We start from the raw sequence: 26,728 nt of genomic DNA on the forward strand, positions 1-26,728 counted from the left end.
GTAAGAGCGCTTCACAATAAGAGTTCTTCGCATTAGGCATAGTTTTGATTTCAATTTTGTTCCATTTATGATTGTTGTATTTCGCATATCAGACAAACACACCTTTTTTTGTTGTATTAACAGTATTTATCATTATCACATTCACACATTTTATTTATACTTTTTATTTACTGTACTGTATGGTCATATTGCTTTTGATGTTGTCACATTGCCACCATCATTACAACTAGAGAATGACATGGGGAAAAAATCTATCCCCTTCACCGCCCCGTCATCGTCATTCACTTCGCTGCCCCGTCACCGTCACTGCCATCTCATTCACCGTCCCATCCCTGTCCCCGCAGCATCCTACAAGCCTCAGTACTGCAATATTTAGCTTATTCCTTCCTTATAAATCAAAGTTCTGGCTGCTGAACTGGAGAAAGAGATGTTCAGCTGGCAGGGCTTTGTTTATAAATTTTTATCAACACAACTAATATACTACTTTATCCTAAAGCAAAAAAGAAAAAGAAATAGAATTTTTTTTTCTACCTTTGTTATCTGGTTTCTGCTTTCCTCATCTTCTCATTCAATTCTTTCCATCCACTGTCTCTCTTATCTCTGCATCTTCCATTTGCTCTTACTGTGCTTCTCCCTTCCCCCCCCCCTCCAAATTGGTCTGGCACCCTTCTTCTTCCCTCCGCTCCCCCCATAGTAATGTAATGTAATGTAATGTAATTTATTTCTTGTATACCGCTATATCCGTTAGGTTCTAAGCGGTTTTAAGAAAATATACATTTAAATTGAAAGTAAGGAGTTAGAAAGGTGCTTAATAAATTCCCTTACTGTCCCGAAGGCTCACAATCTAACTAAAGCACCTGAAAGTTGATAAAGAAGTGAAAAATAAAGAAGAAGATTAATAGTCTGGCATCTATCTTCTTCCCTGCCAGCATCTTCTCCCCACTCTCTCTTCCCCATTTCCCTTCAGCATCTTCTCCCAGTCTCTCTTCCCCATTTCCCTTCAGCGTCTTCTCCCAATCTCTCTTCAGCATCTTCTCCCAATCTCTCTTCCCCATTTCCCTTCAACGTCTTCTCCCCACTCTCTCTTCCCCATTTCCCTTTAGCGTCTTCTCCCCACTCTCTCTTCCCCATTTCCCTTTAGCATCTTCTCCCCACTCTCTCTTCCCCATTTCCCTTCAGCGTCTTCTCCCCACTCTCTCTTCCCCATTTCCCTTTAGCGTCTTCTCCCCACTCTCTCTTCCCCATTTCCCTTTAAGCATCTTCTCCCCACTCTCTCTTCCCCATTTCCCTTCAGAGTCTTCTCCCCATTCTCTCTTCTCCATTTCCCTTCAGCGTCTTCTCCCCACTCTCTGTTCCCATTTCCCTTCAGCGTCTTCTCCCCATTCTCTCTTCCCCATTTCCCTTCAGCGTCTTCTCCCCACTCTGTTTTGCCCATTTCCCTTCAGCATCTGTTCCTCTCCACCACACCTTTCCTCCCTTTCTCCCTCCCCCGCCCCCCCCCCCCTCTCGGACAACAGGCCCAGTCCGACAGGCAGAAGGAGTGTTTCCTGCTTGCAGCTCACAACTGTGCTGACAAACCTCCCTGCCCTTTACCTTCATGGCCTGTGATTTCTAAACAGCCTTCTTACATCGGCTGAAGCGTTGAAGTTGCATATGGCTGCCGGAAAGGTCGTCTCTAATGCAACTTCCGGTTGCGTCAGAGATGTCCTTTATGGCAGCCATATGCAGCTTCAACGCTTCGGCTGCTGTAAGAAGGCAGTTTAGAAATCGCAGCCACGAAGGTAAGGGACAGGAAGGGAGTAGGGAGATGTTGGGACTGGGCAGCAGCAGCAGCAGCAGCAATCAGTAAGGAGGGAGAGAGCGCAATAGGTGACCGTGCGCATTTCTTCCCTTAACTTCGAGGACAAGGCCATTCACTGCTCCACGGTGAACACAGTTTTCCCCCCACTGTTTTGGCAGGTTACCCACGGCTACCCGTGGGTAACCGCTACCGTGTCATTCTTTAATTACAACCATCACATTGCTAGCACTGTTATTTTGTTACATTGACATTATTCATCATTGTCACATTCACACATTTTGTCTATACTTCACCCTTTATTATCATATATTTTGTTTTATTTACTGCATGGTTATATTGCTTTTGCCGTTGTTTACCAATGTTCCTATTTATTTGGATTTCAATTATTTTTACCAAGCTATTCAACTTGTACAGAAAATAAATATATACTATTACAGATCAAGGAAATATAATAATAAAGTATACATTTCTCAAGTCCATTAAATAGGGAACCAAGATTACAATAACTGGAAAAAAGGAAATCAGAAATTAGGAAAAAATATCACCTAACGTCAAGAGGCAGAGATAATACATTATGAGAACTAACTAGGCATGCCCATTTGGCTTCCCGCGACATGCTTTGTTGCCAGAAATGGTGTTAGATGAGGTGGTTCAAAGAAAACATATTTCAGAGTTTGATATCTGGCTATACATTTGCAATGATATCTCAAATTAAAAGTTCCTCCCATTTGGGTAACGCCAGGTTCTAACAACAAAAACTGATGTCTTTGCTTTTGTTTATCTCGAGAAACATCTGGAAAAATCTAAATCACATTAGTGGCTATGCAGCTTAAACACTAGATATGATTTGGATTGTGAAGATGTTTTTCAAGAATAGCCAGTATTCCTATTTAGATCTTTTACTGGCTTCTGATGAAGGTTTTTTCTGAAACATGACTTGTGTTGTCTTCCATTTCCACAATAAAGAGAAGTTGTCAGTTTTATCCCACTCATCGGCCTGGTGTTTCCCACTGTATCCTATTAACATTACTATATTTTGCAATAATTAATACAGTAAAAATAGTTTTATGATATTCTTCAAACATAATTTGATGACTAACACCATTCTCGTATTCAAAACACCATTTTATAGTAAATCTGTTTTATTAATTTTCAATAAACATATACAAAACATCAAACATTGTCTCATTTTGACTACAGCATTTGAAGTTTGGGCTCTTATGACCCCCACATAAATGCTTATACAACCAAACCATAACTTTCACCCATGAATGCCCAACTGTTGAGTCCTCTTTGAGATTCAAATATTTAGGTCAGTGAGAACCATACTTCTGGCTCAGTGTGACAAAGACTGAATGCAAGGAGTCCAAACTTCCAGAAAAGTCCATTTGCGCTTGAGAGTATAAGCAGCGTCTTTCAACTTTTATTCTCCCCTCTTCTCAACACATTATATCTCCCCTCACAAAACCATCCTCCTTCTTTCCACCCAGGAGGACTCCCTCATCACTCAATATAGCACTTAACTGGCAATATGCACTTGAACTGTTTTAACCAAGGATCCTGAGGGTCTGTCTCTGATCTATTGTTGGATTGCCGCTTCAGCTGTCTGCCTCCCTCTGGCACCACTTCCACAGTATGTCTGATGCTTCTTGTTGCTGCATTAATGGCTGTATCATGAACTCCTTTCTTGGTGGTGGGGGGGGGGGGGGGGAGGAGAAAAATCCCTCCACCTCAAGGATTCTCTGAACCTCTACTGTTTTTGACACTTTTGTGTACATCCACCTGCTATTATTGCAATGCTGGATTGGAACAACTAGAGGAATTTGTTGTTCTCTTTCCACATCAGCTTGTAAAAGGCCTTAGGGCTCCACAGTTTCTGCATTGTTGGGATAAGTTATTATATATACAGTAACTTCACCGAAAAACTTTTCAATTTGATGATTTGTTCCTCACATGCCTTCCAGAGCACCTTCTCCTTCTCCTGGAAATATTTTAGACAGACTATAATAATATTCCAAGATTTATTGCCCTTCTTAGGGCCCAGGCTCCAGTGTGCATGCTACATATTTTTTCCTTTCCTATCCAGCAGTTTATCACAAAACTGCTAAACTATCACCACATAATTTTGGAAAACAGCCTCCTCACCCGGATATTGCAACGCCAGGATCTATTCTCCAAACATCTGCTTTATCTTTTAAAGTCTCTATTAATAATTCTAACCACTCCAGCTTTGTTTGATCTTCCTTCCTGCTGGCCTCCTCTTGCGCCACATAGCTTTCTAGCTCTTCTACTCTCCTCCCCAGCTCAGTACTGTCCGTCCTCAGTTCTGCCACAGCAGTCTTAATGTCCTTCTTAGCCGATGAAATTTCACTTTTAATTTCTTTTAACCATCTTACCATGTTCTTCTTCATTAGGGGAGTGGACTGAATCTCCCACAATCTTCCTCCCGTTCTAAGTCTGAGTTCATTGAGAATTTGTATGCCATGTTATTACATGGGGGTCCTGAACTCCATTTTGGCCCCTAGGCAGATGTGCAGTGAAAATATGCCAGCTGCCTCCACATTGACATTCGGCTGCTCTAGGGGTTTCGCTCTTTCCCCAAATGCCACTTTGCAGTCTTATGAAAGCAAGTATGGGGGGGGGGGTATTTAGCACAGGCTCCTTTACAATGTGGCTGTGTTCGCTGGGTGATGTCAGTTTCCTCAGACTTCGTGTTTCTGTGAAAGGCACCGATGAAAACAAAACCAAAAACTGTGGATACAGATGTTCTGGAGATAATTTATTAAACACTGACATATAAAACCATGAAAATTCAATTAAAATGGAGGTAGGAGGAGGATACAAGATGGCGGACGCTATGTAGCTGTGCTCGGCAGGCTTAGCGTTTTTTCTTCAAATTAATACTTCAACCAGATACTGTACTTACTTGTCGGAATGCCTCATGCAAAGAGGAAGGGGAGTGTGAGAGCGGGTCATTTGCCGCTGCTCACATCGTCTCCAGCCCAGCAGTCAATTCAGCGGTTTTTGCAGCCGCTGAGCCCAGCCGACGCCCAGATGTCCCCGCGGCGGGAGAGTTCCGCGTCGGACCCGAGTGAGGGAGCACTCGGGTCTTTGGACTTGTTGACATCGTTGTCTCCACCGCATCTCTCTGCGCCCCCATGTCCAGCAGAGGCGCAGAGTGTCGAGCTTGGCCCCGAGGGAGAGGAGTTGGAGACCCCGGAGCAGGCAATGGGAGGAGCTACAGCCCTAGCTGGAACGCTGGGAGGAAGGGCTGCCGAAGGAGAAGGAGCACCAACAAGCACCCCAGCAGTGACACTGGAAATACTTTTGGAGGCTATCAAGAGAATGGATGTGAAGGTGGAGAAGACTGCCTCAGATGTTGAGGTAATGGTTAAGAAAATGGATAACTTTTCTGAAAGTTTGCTAAAAGTTAAGCAAGAATGCATGGATAAAATACAAATTGAGTCAGCTTCACTGAAAAACTCAATTACCACCATTGTTAAAGAACAAAATTCTACAGCCCGTAAAATAGAAATGATTGAGAACTTTAACAGAAGATTGAACTTGAGAATTCTAAATTGCCCAAGGATTTCGGTAATATCACCTATTGAGATTTTTAAAAAATTTTTGGTAGAATGTTTGAACTATCCGCAAGATCAGATTCCGCCTTTAAACAAAGTGTACTTCTTACCTACTTCAAAAAGAAATTTAGATATACCTAAGGGTGAGAATTTGGCTATTGATAAAGATCTGCAAAATCTCACGGCAATATTAGAGGAATCATCTATGGAAGTTAAAGAAAGAGGAACTTTAATTGTTAACTTTATCTTTGAACAAGATCTTAACGCAGTTATGAGGTTATTCTTTAAAAAGTCTGGATCACTTTTTTGTGGTCAACGTTTATGGTTATATCATGATGTAACTAGAATAACCCAGGAAAGAAGGAAAATGTTTTTGGGCATGAGAGAAGAGACAAGGAAGCTAGGTGCTACTTTTTTGCTAGCTTATCCATGCAAATGTGTCATTAAGTTTAAGGGCCTGAAATATGTGTATTTTACACCAGATCATCTACGTTCCTTTTTAGATCTCAAAGGTTTATCTAGTGGAGGGAATGTAGCTTAAAGGAAATGCTGGGTTCTAGCGTTTAAGTCTTTACTTTTATTTCTTTGTTGTATCATTGTAATATTACTCCTATAATATCTTTGTTTTCTTTTCCTCCTTCTAATTGAGGTCTAAGGAAGAGTTAAGTTTCATACATATTTATTTTAAAGACTGCAATGTTTAATGATGTTTTTCTTTTGGAACATGATTCTGTATTTCTAAATCAAGTAGTTATACTTGTAAAGTATGTTAAATTCAATAAAAATAAAGTTAAAAAAAAAAATTCAATTAAAATGTACAATGATAAAAAATACTGTGATAAAAATCCAACCGGTTGGATTTTTATCACAGTATTTTTTATCATTGTACTTTTTTAATTGAATTTTCATGGTTTTATATGCCAGTGTTTAATAAATTATCTCCAGAACATCTGCATCCACAGTTTTTGGTTTTGTTTTCATCGGTGGATTGTTTTCACTGTGGATCATTGGGTCTCCCCATTTTTCTTTGTCTGTGAAAGGCAGGACACTGCAGAGTTTTCAGTGCATGGCTGGAGATCCTGCTGCCTTCTGATGATGACCATCATGGCTGCATCTAGGATCCAGTGGCAGCAGCAGATAAGGGGCTGGTGAGGCTGTTTGCAGCAGTGGTATAGTAAAGCAGGCAGACCATCTGCCCTGGAAGCCACTGGGATGGAAACATGATGGTGGAGATTTTCAGGTGGCTGCTCTTTTGTCTAGGATGATCTTGCCTCTCAAATTGAACTTTCTTTTGATAAACTGGTCCTCACTTGAAAAACAGTGGAGATCCCTGATTTATACTGACCATATACCGGTGACAGGGTAAATTTCAGAGAAGGAAAGTGAAGCTACTGGAGATCTGCCACTGCCCTCAATACTACCACTGCCCTCAATACTACCTGAGTAAATTTGTGCTAATATTGTTTTAACTACCTTCCCAAGACAATTAACTTTCCTCTCTTTTACTAAGGCGTGCTAGCCGATTTAGCGCGCGCTAAATGCTGACGCGTCCATAGAAAAGAATGGACGCGTTTAGCATGCGCTTAGTAAAAGGACCCCTTTATTTTTTTGTTCTGTGTACTTTAGATTGAACTATTTTGATGATGGTGCCATTTTTAATCTTTTTATTTGTGTGTGTATTTTAATGAGATTGTGCTGGGTGTAGAATATGTGGAATATAAATTTTATGAAATAAATAAACTTCCAGCTGCTTAACGCCTTGTTGCATAATATAAAATACAATAAGATGGGCTCCAAATCCCCTGATGGGTCAGAGAATAAGCATGGGAACTGCATTTGTGAAACATTAGACTTTCCTACCCTCCAGGTCTGCGTGACATCAGGTTTCAGGAAGCGCACAGCATATCCACTGTATCCAATAACTGTAGCAAGATAACAAAAAATATAGCTGTTCAGTATGTGCTGATCAACAGTGTGTTGAGATGCTGCAAGGAACAGAGATCACTGCCAGATATTTCTACTCTTCAACATCCCCAGCTGTTTCCTTACTACGAGGGTCATTTCATCAATAATGCACACTATTTTTTTTTAATTTACATGTTTTATTTTTTTCCCAAAGTATTTCTTTACAATCCTCCAATATAGTCTCCCTGCTTTGCAATGACTGAGTCCCAACATCCGGGAAGCTTCATTATTCCATCCAAGACACCGTTTTTGTTCAATTGCTGAATGGCTTGGGTACTGGCGGAAGAAAGCTCTTCCAGAGATGCAAAACGATGTCCACGCATAAGTTGTTTCAACTTTGGAAAAAAGGTCAAACTCTGGTGGACTCATGTCTGGACTGTAGGGAGCATGAGGCAACACCTCCCAGAGTAGTTTTTCAATTACGAGTGGAGTGTTCCATCTTCCCCACGACCAAAAAGATTTAAATGAGCTCAATCAAAAGTCAAACAAATGATGATTTCTGCTTATGATCATTGTAAGGATGGTCATGCCCCCACAATGTGAGGTTGTAGGGGTTATGTGAGGCGCCCTTACAAACGCCAGGTCCCGAGTTCAGTACCTTCACAGAAGATTCACCAGGAGTTGAATCAAATAAGAAACACAGCCAAAGGTAATGGCATAAAGAATATATTATAGAAATAGGCTTACAGAAAAGTAAGATTCATAAAAGTTACAATTAAGCATTAAAATTAATGAGAGATATAAGTTTTACAATTACAGAGACTGCTTCTGTGTTCTTGTGAATGAGAGAGAACACACAAAGAAAGAGAGAGAGAGAAAGGGGGGTGGGGAGGGTGATGTCCCAAACGTCAGGTTCCAGAGATAGAGAGCAAGAAGAAGGGTCCCTCCCAGGTAGAGCAAGAGAGAGAGGGGTGATGTTGCGAGGGGGCTTTTATAATTTGGAAACTTATTCTAAATATAGAATCTATTGAAGTTAAGCATCCCCATCCTTAGTAAACTGTGCTAGACTGGAGAATAGACTGGAGTCACATGTAATTTCCAGTATGCCTCTGACAATGCCTGTGCACAAGATCCATTGTATATTGCCTATACACTAATGCTAGGAGCCTAAGAGCCAAAATGGGAGAATTAGAAGTCATAGCCAGTACAAAGGACCTGGACATAATAGGAGTCACAGAAACGTGGTGGACTGACGACAACAAATGGGATGTGGCCATACCAGGGTACAAACTCTACAGGAGGGACAGGACACACAAGAAGGGTGGAGGAATAGCGCTTTATATAAAGGACTCCATACCTTCAACCAGGATAGAAACAACAGTAAGGGCGGACGACTTGGAATCACTATGGATTAAGCTACCTGGAGGAGCTGGAGCAGACATAAAATTGGGCCTGTACTATCGCCCACCTGGACAACCGGAAGCACTCGACCAGGACCTGGAGGCTGAGCTGAGACAGATATGCAAAAGCGGTAGCGTGATGGTGATGGGAGACTTCAACTACCCTGGGATAGACTGGAGTATTGGACACTCAAACTGCACAAGGGAGACCAAATTCCTGAAAACCACGAGGGACTGTTTCATGGAACAGCTGGTCACGGAACCAACACGGGGGGATGCAACTCTCGACCTAATCCTCAATGGGCTAGGGGGACCTGCAAAGGAGGTGGCGGTGCTAGAACCCCTAGGAAACAGCGATCACAACATGATCCAGTGCAAGCTGGAAATTGGACCATCAAAGGTGAAAAGATCCACAGCGACAGCACTCAACTTCAAAAAAGGGAATTATGAAGGCATGAGGAAATTGGTGGGAAAGAAACTCAATGGTAATGCAAGGAAGATGGAGTCTGTAGAAAAAGCCTGGTCCCTACTCAAGGGCACGGTGCAAGAGGCACAGAACCTGTACATCCCCAGATTCAGGAAGGGGTGCAAAAAAAAACAAACAAAAAACCCAGCGTGGATAACAACTGCGGTGAAAAAGGCGATAAGTGACAAGAAAGCATCGTTCAAAAAATGGAAAAAGAACCAAACAAAGGACAACCAAAAGGAGCACAAAGAACACCAAAGGGAGTGTCACCGTGTGGTTAGAAAAGCTAAAAGTGAATATGAGGAGAGACTGGCGGGGGAAGCAAGAAACTTCAAATCGTTCTTCAGATATGTGAAGGGGAAGCAATCGGCAAGGGAAGAAGTGGGGCCATTGGATGATGGAGACAAAAAAGGAGTGGTAAAGGAGGAAAAAGAGATAGCAGACAGGTTAAATAAGTTCTTCACGTCAGTCTTCACGAGGGAGGACACATCCAATATTCTGGAACCGGAGGACATCGTAAATGGGGATCGGGATGAAAAGCTGGTCCAACTAGAGGTAAGCCAAGAGGATGTCCTCAGGCAGATAGACAGACTAAAGAGCGACAAATCGCCAGGTCCGGACGGCATTCACCCAAGGGTACTCAAGGAACTAAGGAACGTAATAGCAGAGCCACTTCGCCAAATATGTAACCTATCCTTAAAAACTGGAGAGATCCCGGAGGATTGGAAAATTGCAAATGTCACACCTATCTTCAAGAAGGGCTCAAGGGGGGACCCGGGGAACTACAGGCCAGTGAGCTTGACCTCGGTCCCGGGAAAAATGATGGAAGCATTGATTAAGGACAGTATCTGTGAACACATAGAAAACAATGGACAGCTAAAGTCGAGCCAGCACGGCTTCTGCAAGGGTAGGTCATGCCTCACAAACTTATTGTACTTCTTTGAGGGGGTAAACAGACAGGTGGATAAAGGGGAATCCATTGACATCATTTACCTTGACTTTCAAAAAGCCTTTGACAAGGTACCGCACGAAAGACTGCTTAAAAAGCTGTGGAGACACGGGGTGCAAGGGGAGGTCCACCGATGGATCAAAAACTGGCTGGCAGACAGAAAACAGAGGGTTGGAGTGAAGGGCCATTACTCAGACTGGCATGGGGTCACGAGCGGAGTTCCGCAGGGGTCGGTGCTGGGACCGCTCCTGTTTAATATATTTATTAATGACCTGGAGGCGGGAACAAATTGCGAAGTTATTAAATTTGCGGATGACACCAAACTCTACCGCAGGGTTGAAACCATGGAAGACTGCGAAGATCTGCAAAGGGACCTAACGACGCTAGAAGAATGGGCCAAAAAATGGCAAATGAACTTTAACGTAGGGAAATGCAAGGTCATGCATATAGGGAAAAAGAACCCGATGTTCAGCTACAAAATGGGAGGATCACTGCTAGGGGTAAGTAACCTTGAAAGAGACCTGGGAGTGATGGTGGACACGTCTTTGAAGGCGTCGGCACAGTGCGCCACAGCCTCAAGAAAAGCAAACAAGATGTTGGGTATCATTAAGAAGGGTATCACGACCAGGACAAAGGAGGTCATCCTGCCACTGTATCGTGCAATGGTGCGACCGCATCTGGAGTACTGTGTCCAGTATTGGTCACCGTACCTCAAAAAGGACATGGCGGTACTTGAGGGAGTCCAGAGAAGAGCAACTAAACTGATAAGAGGTATGGAAAACCTCTCATATACTGACAGACTAAAAAAGCTGGGGCTGTTCTCCCTGGAAAAGCGGAGACTTAGAGGAGACATGATAGAAACCTTCAAGATCCTGAAGGGTATAGAAAAAGTAGACAGGGATAGATTTTTCAGATTATGGGGAACCACAAGTACAAGGGGGCACTCGGAAAAATTGAAAGGAGACAGGTTTAAAACAAATGCTAGAAAGTTCTTTTTCACCCAGAGGGTGGTGGACACATGGAACGCGCTTCCGGAGGCTGTGATAGGCCGGAGCACGTTACAAGGCTTCAAAGAAGGTTTGGATAGGTTCCTAGAGGATAAAGGAATTGAGGGGTACAGATAAGAGTAGCAGTAGGTTATAGGGATAGTCTGAGACCATTGCTCAGGCAATGGGCCTGATGGGCCACCGCGGGAGCGGACCGCTGGGCGAGATGGACCTCTGGTCTGCCTCAGCGGAGGCAACTTCTTATGTTCTTATGTTCTTATATCCTAAGCTGTCCATCCTAAGCATCAGACATTAACACATCTTCTTAGCACCTCTTTGCCCCTCTTAGCTGCAAGTTCGTTTGTTACCTTTTACGCATGATTTAATTAGGACTGTTTGAAACAGTCTGCCTGGATGCTTTCTGTATGTGAATTCTGTGCATGAGCACTCAGGGTCTATCTGCATCCACATTCCAGAGTCAGATTGATATAATTTCCCATAGGCCTTTGCTGACATTGGTTAGGCTAACCCAATGCTAGGCTGACAATCATGAAGGCATCATTATAAAGTTCCATGTGGAAGAAGTGTCACAGCAGTGTATTATCGTGATATTTTGCAAAAAATATGCAGAAAAATGTACAAAACCTGACCTCAGTTGGTCTTGGCTGGGCCACTCATTCTTCATGACAACGCTCACGCGCACATAGGGAATGTCATTGAAAAACTACATGAATACGGCTGGGAGATATTACCTCATGCTCCCTACAGTCCAGACATGAGACCACCAGACTTTGACCTTTTTCCAAAGTTGAAACAACCTATGCATGGACATTGTTTTGCATCTCTGGAAGAGCTTTCTTCCGCTGGTACCCGAGCCATTCAGCAAACTGAACTGAAACGGTGTCTTGGATGGAATAATAAAGCTTCCCAGATGTTGAGACTCAGTCATTGCAAAGCAGAGAGCCTATGTTGAAGGATTGTAGAGAAATATTTGAAAAAAACCCCAAAAAACAAAAACATGTAAATAAAAAAAAAAAAAAAATAGTGTGCATTATTTATGAAATGACCCTCGTATATTCTATTATAAAGAATAAAGAACACCCCCCTGGCTTTATTTTTTCCTCCTATTATTGGTCCATCAGTTTCTCCCTGTTCCCTTTTCTCAACTTAACCTGACCTCTTATTAGACTATGGTGCAGTAAGCCCTCACTTACAACTACTGCACTACATTTTAATCCCCAATTTTATATCCTGTTCCTCACTTGGCTGGTATAGTCAAGACCCGCTACTATAACAACAACCCTTGGCAGGGAAGTCATGCTCCAGGTCATATCTGGAACTCTGTAAATATGTTCAACCACTAGGTGTCACCACTGTGTGATGGCTGTGAAAGCCGTTTGCACAGCACTCCCAATCAGCCAGGAAACAGAAGCACAGTCCATCAATTAGTCCCAGATATAACAGTGCTTTTCACTTACCACTGAGCCACTAGGCTACCTTATTCTTAGGCATTTCTATCCCTTCTCTCTCACTCTTGTCAATAAAGTTTATAGGATATCTATTGATAAGGATTGGCTATTGTCATAAACAAGATACTAGGCTTGATGGACCTTTGGTCTGTCCCAGTATAACAATGCTTATGTTTTTTGATACCATATTCTCCAGCCAGGACACTTAGATCACCGGAACAACATTTGCTGACTATCCTTTCTCTAAAAATAATAGGTACCAGAAGAGCTACAATTTTTTCAGTCATAGCACCCCAGCTTTGGAACAATTTACCAATCTATCTACGTGGAGAAACCTCATTAGAAAAATTCAAAAGCACATTAAAATGCTACTGTACAAAGACGTATTTGAGTCATAGATAGGATAATTCATCTATCATTAAACCCAGGCTCAAATACCTAATTTTAACTAGACCTTATGTATAGGTCACAACCTCACCTATCCTATTTTTAGGCTTAGCCATATTTTAAAAACATTCTTCATTACCCTCCTGATGTTGTTTTTCCTTAAATGTACTTTTACTTTCCTTAAAGATTGTAGTTTACCCCTCTTCCCTTTTGTATCGCTAATTACTTGTGTATATACATTGTATGTTTATGTGTACAAATTGTTTATTTTGTCTCCCAATTTTACATTGTCATACGCATTGAAGTATTTGATATTGCGTGTACAACAAACTTTTAATAAACTTGAAACAGGGACGGACATCTATTTATCTACTTTAGCATCTCTGGTATTCCTTCTTTCTTTTTCTGTATTCTATTTGTCTGCTTTTTTAGTTTCTATCTCTTTTTGTATCTTTTCCTCTCATCTATTAAATTTTTTTATTTTCTCTCTCTTTAGCTCAGCAAATTCTTTATTATTTGCTTTCTACTTCTCCCCTCCCCCATTTTATCACTTCCCTTTCCCCTTCCTTGTCCTCTCCTTTTCTTCCTGTTTTTCCTCTCCTCCTTTTACCTTATATTCTTCTCCTTCTTCCTGTACTCCTTCTTTTCTTCTGCTGTTTCTCTTTTTTTTTGTTTCTCTTTTTCTTCACCTCCTCTGTCAGCTGACTTCTTCCACCCTGTCAGTTCCTATTGTCTTTTCTGTCTGCATATACCATTCCTCCTCCCTCCCACATTCCTGCTGTCTTCCCTTCCCACCCAGAGAGAGCACAACTTTAAAAGCAGGTCAACCTGTGACAACCACATTGATGCTTTTGTTTTCTAAAGCTCTTTGCATATACAGTGTGTACAGAGAAACAGCCCTTGACATTTTTGTGTCTACAGCTCTGATAGGACTCTCAGCTGGTAGCTTTTGTTGGTAGTTCTGTACTGTTCCCAGGTTTAAAATAGTGTAGAGCTCTTCTTGAAAGGCATAGTGTAGAAAAGTAATAGTTATCCACTTTTTCATGGGTGAATGGTCTCTTTTTCCTTCTGTCTTTTGTAGTCATAGGAGGAGGAGAAATCTAGAAAACTATAGCACTTCTCCATTTACATTTTTTTCTTTCTACTTTAACATCCCTTAACTTTTTCTTTGTTATGAGTCCCTAACTGCAACACACTCTTTTTTTCTCACAGGATTTGGTAGCACTACTGTCCAATCAGGGACATAGACTGGGAGTAACCTAGTACAAATGAGAGCGAAGAGGAAGCAATACCTCGTATGGCTGCTTATGATGACAGGCCTGCATATAGAAAGAATATTGTGATGCAGACAAATGCTTGTCCCTTCTCTCACAGTGCTAATTACCTCTTCCGCGTACACTTGGCAACCTGAATTCTCCCGATGAAGAGAGAAGCTTGGACCAGTCATCCATAGCTGATGTGTAACATGGCCATTCATCCCTGGTGATTCCAGAAGGTATCGCACTCCCCATTCCCATGGGATATCGTGAGGAAAGGAGTCTGCCTGTTTCAGTTATATCCTGAGCCATTAAAACAGGGAGACAATAGGTTATTGGAGAGGTAGAGCAAAAAGGTAGTTAAGGGTAGAAGGTCTTCCTTTCATATAGTGGCCCTTGAAGACTGCAATCCCAGGTAGATTAATTTACTGCTTTGGCTAGGTTTAAGCACTATAGCTAGTAAAGACTTTATCTTACAAATGGTCATTGAAATATGTACTCTAAATCCTGCCTGCTGTAAGGACATTGTATTTCTGTTATTTTCCAAAGAGGGCCACAATAATACAATTAAAATTGTAGCAGAGTTCTCTGTCCAGGAATCTGCAAAAGGGAACTTCCTAGAGCTGACTTGCTAGGCAAAATTAAGAGAGACTTTTGCTGGATTTAATTTTATTTTGTTTACTCTATTTTGTTGCTTGTGAAGGGAACTCTTTAAAGAGTCGGCCAATGGCAAATATTCACCAGATATTTCCTATTCTGTTCATATCAGATCAGTGTTTAGTCAGAATGCTGGCCACTATGGTTAAAGTGCACCCCGATAGTCAGCACTGATGCTAAATATCTGGTTTCAGAGCTGACTTAGAAGTGCTCTTCAGTTAATGGCAATATTTGGACTGCTAACTGGATTAGATTAAGACAGCCATTTTGCTGTTCTAACTTTATCTGATTAATTTTCCACTTAGCAGTCTGAATGTCACTGCTACTGTAACTGGATAACCTCTGGCTCTACTCAAGCTCCGCCCACAGACAGCCCTGACACTGTTTCAAACTGCCCTTTGTCACTTTAAGCTATCTGTAGTGAGCAATGACAGCATGAGCGATGGCAATCGGGAAGGGATCTAGTCATAGTAGGCTATGACTTTTTATCTTTAATCAACTAAAGGTATTTCAGTTTGTAAAGAATCCAAATTGGTTGTGGGCAAGTTAGTTCTCGTTGAAGACTAGAATTTAATCATGTACAAATATATTTGTAAATATACAGCATTATCATGGGGTTCCATTCAATCTCAAAACAAATATTCTATTCTACTCCAATTCGACCTATCTGCAGCATTTGATGTGGTTCATCGCAATATCCTTCTTCAGCTACTTTCAGATATTACATACTAAAATGTACATATTACATTTTCGCTCAGCAAATTGTATTTCTATACTATTGCCTCCTGAGGTCTCTGATCTCTGTATTTCCTCTGAATATCTACTTATTGTATTTCGCTGAATGTCCAGTACTCTTGATTGTAAACCGCCTAGAAGTCGCAAGATTGTGGTGGTATAGAAGAATAAAGTTATTATTATTATTATATAGGTCTCCACCAAATAGTTCTGGACTGGTTCTCTAAATTTATTTTGTATCGCTCTTACTCAGTGAACTTTGACGGCAATACATCTGTCCCATGGCAACCTTCCTGTGGAGTTCCTCAAGGCTCTCCGCTTTCACCGATTTTATTTAACCTCTATTTGACCACCCTCAATATTTTCAAATTGTCTACTTATGAAACCTTAAGCACGTATGCTGATGACATTTTTATCTTAATAGAGATAGATCCAGATACTACTGATTTAGTGCCTAAAATAAATTTTTGTATTTCTAAACTTCTAATGTGGGCCCAGTCTGCTCGGATGAAACTGAATGCGTCTAAGACGAAACATTTGTGGCTTGGCCCAAAATTGGATTGTCTCCCTAGTTCTGTAGTACTGGCTTCTGGATCCTCCCTACAAATTGAATTTTCTACCAAGATTCTAGGAGTCCTCTTCGACTCCTCACTTTCTTTTAAGGATCAACTCTGTGATTAAGAAATGTTTTTTCAACTTACACATGCTGAGAAAGGTCAGACACCTTTTTCATCAACATCACTTCACATTGGTTCAGGCGATTATTCTTTCTCACCTCGACTATTGTAATGCTCTTTATCTTACTATTACTAAAACCTGTCTCACTAGACTACAATTAGATCAGAACACAGCTGCTAGATTGATTTTTGGGAAGTGTAAGTTTGATCATGTGACCCTACTGCTTTATAATCTTCACTGGCTCCCTGTATATTTTAGAGTCCAGTTCAAATGTGCTTGTGTCACTTTTAAAATTCTCTGTGGTATTTTTACTCCCTTAGTCCTTTTATCCTGGAACTCTTATAGATTCTCTTTTGCAAGGGGTTTTCAGGATTTCCCCAATGAATATGCATTGAAAGCAGTGCAAGCAAATAGATCTCATGCATATTCATTGGGGAAATCCTGAAAACCCGACTGGAATACGGCTCTCGAGGACCGGAGTTCCCTACCCCTGTAGTAAAGGTATTAAAAGACTCAAGACTCTTAGACAATCTCTGTCTTTTAAGTTTAACCAATTCTGGAACGACTTCAAGTTCCGGCTCCCTTTCTTTTTTTCGTAAGTTTTTGAAAACTATTCTGTTTACTAAACATTTTGGAAACTAATCTTTCTGATAACTTTCTATATGCCTTTACTAGCCTAACTTAATCGTTGTAAACCGAGTCGAGCTTTCTTGGATTGAAGTCTCGGTATACAAAACTAAGCATTAGATTAGATTGTACCACAATGCTAAAGCATGCTATCCTTGATGCTATGGAGAAATGTACACACGACTTACCAGGCATGGGAGCCGTCGATTAGGTACTCCGAGCAATGTGAAACTTGCATTTTCAAAATCCTCTGCAGAAAGACAGACAGAAAACAGGATACTCTAGCTAATTATTATTATTATTATTATGTGCAATAGTTTTCTTCACTTTCCTGACTCTGAGCTTTGCTTTAATCATTTGCTAAAAACCTACTGGTGAGTAGTAGAAAGAAGAACCATGCTCTTTTCTGTTTCCCCTTCCCCTTCTCCTTTTCCTTTACATTTTCCCCACACATTTTCCTTCCATCCTATATACCTCTTCTTGTACCTCTCCCTTCCCTTTTCCTCCTTTAGTCTCCCTTCTCTTCTCTTCCCTCCCTCACATCTCTTCCTCATCCCCTTAATCTCCAGCCTCCTTTGGTAACTTTCCCGTGCTTCCTTTTTACCTTGAGTGCAGGTGGTGGTAGTTCTACAGTGTTCATCACTAAGTTTGCCTCTCATGCTGTCCATTTCCATCTTACGCATTGTGGGCAAGTTTGGGTTGTATATGCTCTCCTTTACCCCGGCCAACTTGACCCGTGTTGGAGGATAGTAGAAGAAAAGGTCATCTTCCTCATATTCCTCATCTTCTGGTGTTATGATCTGTGCCATGTCTGCCATGGTTAGAGCTTCTGGGAAGAGAGAAGTGATACAAAGCATAAAACATGACTCATTATCTTAAAATGCTTCACAAGGTGTGATAAATGATCCAACTATGCTCCTCGTTCGTTAGTTAGCGAAAATAAGTGAATGACTAGCGACCAACTTCATTTGGGAAACACAGGTGATATACAGTAGTTTAAAGCTTGTGTTATGGTGCTACTAAAAAAAAAGTTGATTTTCAAATTAAGAAAGATGGACAACATTTGCTGATGGGTTAGGAACTGACTGAATGCTATAAACAGCTATAATTTCACTACGCACATGCTAACTAGACTAAAGTGAAAAGTGAGGTTTCATAGGAGTCTGTGATGAGATCACTGCTGTTAAATATTTTTATCAATGATCTAGAGCAGTGGTTCCCACAGCTATCTTGGGGGGACATACAGCCAATAAGATCTTCAGGGTATCTGCAACAAATATGTATAGAATGGATTTGAATGCAATGGAGATAACGTATGCAAATCACATACTGCAGATATTCATCACAGATACATTTAGGTACATCAAAAAGCCTAGAGCTAACAAGTTAAACGGCGTGAGCTAAAGATAAATGACTCTCCAAGCTGCCCATTTTCAAAGACACAATACAGATAGATTTGGCACTAGTGAGGTTATTAAGTGGGTGCCAGTATTTAGGCATCACATTTGTATGTAAATGATCAGAATACTGTCCTATATGTATATGTATGTACACATAGACATGTAAATGCCAATTATCTGATGCAGGATTTTTGCATAGTTCTTATTTTACAGCGGGTGTATACATGGGTGGGGCATAGAATATTATAATTTACGCCTGTGCTTTAGTATTTTGGCATAAGCATTTACACCATCTCTATGGCTGGTCCAAGCTCTCACATCTACATTATAGGCAGTAGCGTAGAAAGTGTGTGTGTGTGTGTGTGTGGGGGGGGGGGTTTGGACTACCCTTGATGCCATCTTCACAGGGGCACCTCTGTTCAGTGTCCCAAGTTCGCGATTCCCTCCCGTGGATGTTTACCTGCTCAAGCCAGCTCCATCCTCCCAGCTGCACTTCTCTTCAAAAAGCCGCAGTTCCTACACGCCACCCACAGCTGACCCAGAAGCCTTCCCTCTGATGTCAGAGGGGCCAGGAAGTAATATTGGAGGGAAAGCCAACTCTGGCATGAGCAGCAGGCCAGAGAAGTTGCTTGGGCTGGTGAAGATTTAAAGAAGAATAGGGGGAAGGGAGGGTGCAATTATGGCATGGGGGACAGGAAAAGCATGGGGGTAGGCAGAGAGGAGGGCATGGGGGAGAGGGATGCCACCGACCCAGGCGCCTCCTACCCTTGCTACAGCACTGGAGGGGAGGATCAAAAATATGTAAATGAGACTACCTACAAGAGATGTTGTGAGATGGGATACATGACTTGTCCTGGAATAGTGTGGGAGTGTACAAGAATAAGTACCTCAAGGTTCTCCTCTTGGGCCTGTTCTTTTTAACATTTTTATAAACGATATTGCTGAAGGGCTCTTGGGTAAGATTTGCCTCTTTGCGGATGATACCAAAATCTACAATAGAGTAGACACCTCGGATGGTGTGAATAACATGAAGAAATACCTAGTGAAGCTTGAAGAATGGTCTGAAGTTTGGCAGCCAAAATTTAATGCTAAGAAATGCAAGGTCATGCATTTGGACTGCAAAAACCCGAGGGAACAGTACAGTTTAGGGGGTGAAGAACTTATGTGCATGACAGAAGAGTGGGATTTGGGTGTGAATGTATGTGATAATCTTAAGATGTCCAAACAGATTGAAAAGGTGACGGTGAAAGCTAGAAGAATGCTAGGTTGCATAGGGAGAGGTATGGCTAGTAGAAAAAAGGAGGTATTGATGCCCCTGTATAAGACTCTGGTGAGACCTCATTTAGAATATTGTGTACAATTCTGGAGGCCGCACCTTCAAAAAGATATAAAAAGGATGGAGTTGATCTAGAGCAGTGGTCTCAAAGTCCCTCCTTGAGGGCCGCAATCCAGTCGGGTTTTCAGGATTTCCCCAATGAATATGCATGAGATCTATGTGCATGCACTGCTTTCAATGCATATTAATTGGGGAAATCCTGAAAACCCGACTGGATTGCGGCCCTCAAGGAGGGACTTTGAGATCCCTGATCTAGAGGAAGGCTACTAAAATGGTGTGTGGTCTTCATCATGAGGCGTATGGGGACAGACTTAAAGATCTCAATCTGTATACTTTGGAGGAAAGGCAGGAGAAGGGAGATATGATAGAGACATTTAAATACCTATGTGATGTAAATGCGCATGAGTCGAGTCTCTTTCATTTGAAAGGAAGCTCTGGAATGAGAGCGCATAGGATGAAATTAAGGGGTGATAGGTTCAGGAGTAATCTAAGGAAATACTTTCTTACAGAAAGGGTGGTAGATACATGGAACAGTCTCCCGGAAGAGGTGGTGCAGACAGAGACTGTGTCTAAAAAGCCTAGGATAGTCACGTGGGATCTCTTAGAGAGAGGAAGGGATAATGGTTCCTGTGGATGGGCAGACTAGATGGGCCATTTGGCCTTTATCTGCCATCATGTTTCTATGTTTCTAGTTTCAAAAGGGAAATACTGTGCCTTGCAAATTTTATGTAGTGCAAACTGTCTAGTCTAATAGAGCAGTCAACAGAATTTTCAGCTCAGGGCTGGTGAATGCTCTTGCTCTTTTTTCCATCTCTTGATTATCTCAAGAATTAAGTTAGAATACAAATATTATAAAATGAATCATGATATTTAAAAATGTAAAGTGAAATAGACTATTAATAATGTACATTATAAAAGTGTTGATGGTGATTTGTTTATGAATTTTTTTTATAGCTACAGAATTTTATATGTAAACTTTTTATCTTTTGCACTGAAATAAAAACATATTAAAAAGTCAAAACTTCTCATAGAGGTCAGTACAGAGGACTGTAAAAAGTCAAAACTTTTCTTCTGGGTTCCTTCCAGGGCAGACCCAAGGGTTTCTGATGATGCCCTTGGTGAAAATTCAGCAGAGCACACTCTGCTACTAGGACAACTCAGGGCAATCTGAGGCTAGGGATGAAATGGTACCCCCAAAAGACACCAAAAGGAAGGGTCCCCTTAGAGCTTTGGATAGGGAACAGGGAGCATGAACATGGGGGAAGTCAGGGAGTGCTTCCCCTTCCCCAGAACAAATACCAGGTTTTATCCCAAGAAATAAGAATGCCTCATGTTCCTAGTATATATAATAAAGAAGTGAAAATTGTGCAGTTGCTGGTTATACTCAGCAAAAATTGTAGCAGTTAAATTATGTAGCCTAGAACAGTGTTTCTCAATATGCTTACGCAGGCCACCTGTTGGGGGGACATGGCCTGGCCGCCACCAGGGATCCCTCCCTGCCTCCCCCCATGTTCATGCTCCTTCCCTTCCTTCTGTGTTGAGTTCATGCCCCCCCCCTCGGCTGGCCTGGAACCTTCTCTCCAAAGTCAGAAATGTCATTGGGGGGAAGGCTTGTGAGCCGGCCGCATGCAGCATGTGAGTCGCTGCACACGCCGTGGTCCATCCCTGCGTGTAGTTGTTGTTAAAGGGGGGGATGGAGTGTGTCTGATCCCGTGAGGTGGCAGGGTCGGCTTTGGGGGTGGGGGGGGTGCAACGGGCGGGCAGACAGGGAGGCAGGGATGGATTTGCAGTGGCGGCTTCAGCGGGGGGCAAGCAGGGATCCCCGGTGGCGCCTGCAGCTTCTGTGGACAGGTTGGCTTCAGGGGGGGGCATGAACTTGACACAGAAGGGAAGGGGCATGACCATGGGGGTACTAACTTGGGACATAGGAGGGAGGGAATAGAAAGGGATAATTGATAGGCATGAGTGTGTGAGTGAGAGATGGTGCACATGGGGAAAGGAAGAAAGGAAAATTGGGCATAGAGAGAAAGGAGTGAGGTAGAGATGCATGGGGAATAGAAGAATGAGAGGGAGAAATGTTGGATATGGTAGTGGAGAGAGAAGATTGAAGGGGATGCAAGAGGGAGGAATGTTGGACATAGTGTTGAAGGGAGAAATGTGGCATTGTACTGGAGAGGGATGATAGAAGGAGAAATAGGCATGGGGCTAGTGGGCAGTGGTGAAAAATGCTGCACATGTTCCGGGGAATGAGAGAGGAAGAAATATTGGATGTTGCAGTAGAGAGGGTGGGAGAGATGCCTGGATCTGTCAAGACAGATAGACAGTGAGAGAGAGAGAGAGAGGAAGACATATTACCAATAGGGGTGGAGGAGAGAGGAAGAAAAGTTGGACTTATGGAGGGACAGAGAGAGAGAGAGAGAGAGAGAGATGTTGGTTGGGGAAGGGAATGTGGTCCGGAGGACAGGAAGCATGCAGGAGGCAGAAAGAAAGAAATGCAACCAGAGGCTCATGAAATCACCAAACAAAGGTAGGAAAAATAATTTTATTTTCAATTTAGTGACCAAAATGTGTCAGTTTTGTGAATTTATATCTGCTGTCTATATTTTGCACTGTACTTGTCTATTTTTCTATAGTTGTTACTGATTGCATATTTTAAAGCCATCTGCCTTGACCTCTTTGAACCCCCCCTGAATATAAATGATAATTAATATTTTCTGTGTGTACAGTGTGCTTTGTGTTTTTTTAATTTTGTGGTTACCATTATGTATTAATAAGATTATATTGTGTGTGTTACAATTAGTACTATTATTATGGGGTGGGGTCAGAGGCGGAGCTTGGGTGGGTCTAGGGCGGAGCTTGGGCGATGGGGGGTACTAGTTGGTATTTGTTAGGCTTAGGGAGAACTTGGCTTGAAGAAGTTGAGAAACACTGGCCTAGAACTCTAATATAAAAAATACTGACCCTGCACACTTTCATGTTGTTAATTGTAAATACTTGTATATATTCTGTATGCATAGAAGACCTGTTTGCCAAACAATCAGTGCAAAGCAGAACTGGGACATTTCCAAATAGAACTCTTTGTAAGAAAAAAAATGGCCGATTTTGGTTTAATTTAAATAACAGTACTGCTGAGACTTAGATCACTGGGCCCAGAAGAATGGTTAAAAAGAAAAGTGGTTGTATGTTCCTTTGAAGTTGTTAATAAAGATAATTTGAAGAAAAAAAAAAAAAAAGAAAAGTCTATGCAAAAGTGTAACAGTTGTTGCTTGTGACATAAGTGAGGCCTGCTTGCAGAACTAAGTGGTTCTTTTACTAAGCTGTGGTAAAAAGTGGCCCTAGTGCACCCTTATGCTGGTGTTTCCTGCTTACTATGACCATTTTTACTATGGCAGTAAAAATGTATTTTTTCCTATATTTTTGCTTTAATGGCCATTAGCTAATGTTACCATTAATGCATGACTATTTTTTAAAATTATCATATGAGCACTTACTACCATCCATTTTGTAGGCAGTAAGGCCCAGATTCTGTATAGGATGCCCATCCCAGGCGTCCTATACAGAATCGGGCCTACACCCGCCCAAACTAAACCCAATTCTGTAACCAACGTCCGTGTTGTAGATGCCGGTTACAGAATCAGGTTTGTTTAGACACAGCCGCTATACTTAATTGCGGCAAGGGATCTCCCTGTTGCGATTAGTATAGCAACCGCGGCTACGGCCGCCAGTCTCCCCTCTCCCCCTCCCCCGATGATCGCAGAAGGAGGGTGCCCAACCCCTCCTGCCCACAGAACCCATGATTGCCGGCAGAAAGGTGCTCAACCCTTCCTGCCGGTAGGCCCCGTCCCCCAAAGATCACCAGCAGGAGGGTACCCAACCCCTCCTGCCAGACCCCCCCCAACAACCCTCCCCCATCAAAACGCCCCAACCCCCCCTACAACGAAACCCCCCCTCGGGCTTACCCGCAAGTTGGCCAGACAGTGCGAGGACTCCTTTGGCGGAAGGGACCTTAGGTGCCTGGGCCAATCCAGCCCTAGGATCCTTTGGATTGGGCAGGGGAGGGGCACCTGCCTCATTTGGATGGAGGTGGGCCTGCTGGCTGGATGGTGCAAGGACCCGTCCAGCCAACTTGCGGGTAAGCCCAAGGGGGGGTTCTGTGGTGGGGGGTTTTGTTGGTGGTGGGTCCGGGGAGGAGGGTTGGAGTGTTTTGATTGGGGGGGGGGTCCGGCAGGAGGGGTTAGGTACCCTCCTGCCAGTGATCATTGGGGGTAGGGCCTACCAGCAGGAAGGGTTGAGCACCTTCCTGCCGGCGATCGTGGGTTCTATGGGCAGGAGGGGTTGGGCACCCTCCTGCCGCGATTGTCAGGGGGGGAGAGGGGAGATTGGCGGCCATAGCCGCGGTTGCTAAACTAATCGCGGCAGGGAGTGGCCGCGTTTACTTACCATGTAGGCCAGCATTTTGCTGGCCTACATAGTAAGCATCTCCTGCTTACTATGCGTAGGGATGCATAGGGCCGCCTAGGTTTGCCTAAGGCTACTGCCTAGCCTTAGGCGAGCATAGGCGGGCTTGCGGGCCTCCCTTGGCTCCCGGAGGCACCTTCAATTAAGACGACCTGCCTGGAGAGCATATTTTTAGAAAACATGCCTCCCGATTGGCTGATTAGACAGCTGTAGGATGCCTACAGATGCCTACAATCGGGATGCACTTTGCAGAAATCAGGGCCTAAGGGCTCACATGGTATCTATCTATATGCTAACTAGTTAGCGTATGGCAATGTAGCTGTGCTAACCATCACTTCCCGGTGCAGATGGAAAACTTGAGTGAAAATTAAAAGCTGACAGCAAAGCAGCTAAAAGCTAAGTAAAAGAAAGCAAATGTTTGGAGGCTTTCTTAGCAATTAAGATATTTATACTAAATTATTGATGAAAAAGTTTTTATGAAGTCACTATGCACATTAAGCACAAGAGCACTTTATTGAAGAAATAATAGATAAAAAAGCAGATTCAATGATGAGAATATATGCCAAGGAGAAATCATTCAACCATGTTTAAATCATAACAGGTTAGAGGTGGCATATCTGATGAAACTGCTACAAAAAATACCCGTATTTTCACGTAGATAACGCGCACCCGTGTAAAACGCGCACACGGGTATATCACGCGAAAAACACAAATTTATGTACAGAAATTTTTATATACCGCGCACACCCGTATACTGCGCATGCTGCCCGACTCTCCTTTCGCCCGCCCCGACTCTCCTCTCCCCCTTGAAGTCCTGTCCTCACCCTGAAAGCCTTGGGCACATGATCGGGTTGGGCCCATGTGCCTCAGGCCCCGCCCCCAGGTGGGACCTAAGGCTCCCAGGCCTATTCTGATTGGCCCAGGCGCCTTAGGCCCCACCAGTAGGCGGAGCTTTGGGACGGATGGGCCAATCCGGCCTCATTCCGTCGTTGGCTGCCTGCCGGACAGGCGAGTTTGACTCCCATCTGTCCGGCCAACTACACAAAGGTACGGGGAAGGGGGGTGGGGGTGTCGTGGGGGTCGGCCAGGGGGGTCGCGGGTCAGCTGGGGAGGCGGTCGGAGGTTCTTGGGGGGGCAGTCGTTGGGGGGAGGGGGGTTTGCGTCGAGGGCAGGAGGGCCTGGGATCCCTCCTGCCCGTAATGTAGTGCGGGGTGGGGGTAGGGGGTCGCCGTGGCCAGGAGGGTTTGGGCTCCCTCCTGGCCCGATATTGTCAGGGAGTTGGGGAGTCGGCGGGGCAAGAGGGCTTGGGCTCCCTTTTGCCCCGATCATGTCGGGGAGTCGGGGGGGCTAGGGAGCTTGCCCCGATCGTGTCGGGGGTGCCGCGGTTGGCTGGGGCAAGAGGGCTTGAGCTCCCTCTTACCCGATCGTGTCGGGGGTGCCGCGGTTGGCTGGGGCAAGAGGGCTTGAGCTCCTTCTTGCCCCGATCGTGTCGGGTGTCGGGACCGCCAAGAAGAAGCAGCAGGACACCGGTAGGAGCTTCTACATGATGGGGGGGGGGGTCGGGAGGCTGTGGGGGTGCGAGCAGTCCTTCAGGGTGGGGGTGCGGGTGCGGGTGGGAGTGCGTGCGAGCGGTCCTTCGGGGTGGGGGTGCGAGCGATCCTGCGGGGGGGGGGGTGAATTGGATGTCGGGGGGGGGGGAACTATGTAAAAAAAATTTTGTACAACGCGCTCACGCGTATAACGTGCAAGGGTATGTGCGGTACGTAAAAAACACCTATAACGCGCGCTTTATATGCGAGAAAATACGGTATATATAGAGTTATAATACTTGTCTTACTGCTTGGCATTCTTTATTGGTTAGCAGTAGTTGAAAAAAACTTTTAGGCTATTGTACAATAACACACTCTAACCATGACACACTCCCTCAAAAAAAAATAAAAAATAATAAATTAGAGTTCAGTTAGTGCATATAGATTTCCAAGTTATCCCAGGACATCTGAGCAGTATTCCATTTATTTTTTTGCTGTGTTATTGTAAGTGCACTTTAATGTAGAGCAGGGATCTCAAAGTCCCTCCTTGAGGGCCGCAATCCAGTCGGGTTTTCAGGATTTCCCCAATGAATATGCATTGAAAGCAGTGCATGCACATAGATCTCATGCATATTCATTGAGGAAATCCTGAAAACCCGACTGGATTGCGGCCCTCAAGGAGGGACTTTGAGCCCCCTGGTGTAGAGTTACCAGATGTCTAGCTGTACCCAGACATATCCTCTTTTCAGAGGACTGGCTGGGTGTCCAGACTGAAAACCTGGCAGTTCGTCCAGGTTTTGGAAGGCATTATTGCGTCACATCCGCTCATGCTCGGAGGTCCTCTAGATGCAGCCCCCGAGCTCAGGGAAGGAGACAAGGTTTGTGTGAGGATGAGGCTGGGGGCGGAGAGGAGCTGGGGTGGAACAGGGTAGGACTATGACCTGTTTTTTACTTTTACAAATATGGCAACCTTACTTAAGTGCCTAACATGATTTGGTAAAAGGACCTCTAAGTGAGTTGTCCTTGATAGATAAGACCACTATGCCTGTTAACATCTGCATAAATAGAGGGAATGATAATTTATCTCAGGAATGCAATACTCAACTGA

The 26,728-nt window shown here is 43.4% G+C and overlaps 1 protein-coding gene across 2 annotated transcripts in view; it reads right to left on the bottom strand.

Moving 5' to 3' along the window:
- TEPP (testis, prostate and placenta expressed) overlaps positions 1-26,728 on the bottom strand; it is a 90,227-nt gene that overhangs the window by 35,076 nt on the left and 28,423 nt on the right. For both annotated transcript variants that reach the window (XM_033940257.1, XM_033940258.1), the window contains exons 3-6: positions 17,502-17,726; positions 17,086-17,147; positions 14,329-14,503; positions 7,243-7,304 (exon numbers count right to left, since the gene is read on the bottom strand). In XM_033940257.1, the coding sequence (XP_033796148.1) occupies positions 7,243-7,304; positions 14,329-14,503; positions 17,086-17,147; positions 17,502-17,715 (513 nt within the window). In that variant the 5' untranslated portion in view covers positions 17,716-17,726. The remainder of the gene's footprint in view (positions 1-7,242; positions 7,305-14,328; positions 14,504-17,085; positions 17,148-17,501; positions 17,727-26,728) is intronic.

The sequence above is a fragment of the Geotrypetes seraphini genome, chromosome 4 (assembly GCF_902459505.1).
Source record: "Geotrypetes seraphini chromosome 4, aGeoSer1.1, whole genome shotgun sequence".
Lineage (NCBI taxonomy): Eukaryota > Metazoa > Chordata > Amphibia > Gymnophiona > Dermophiidae > Geotrypetes > Geotrypetes seraphini.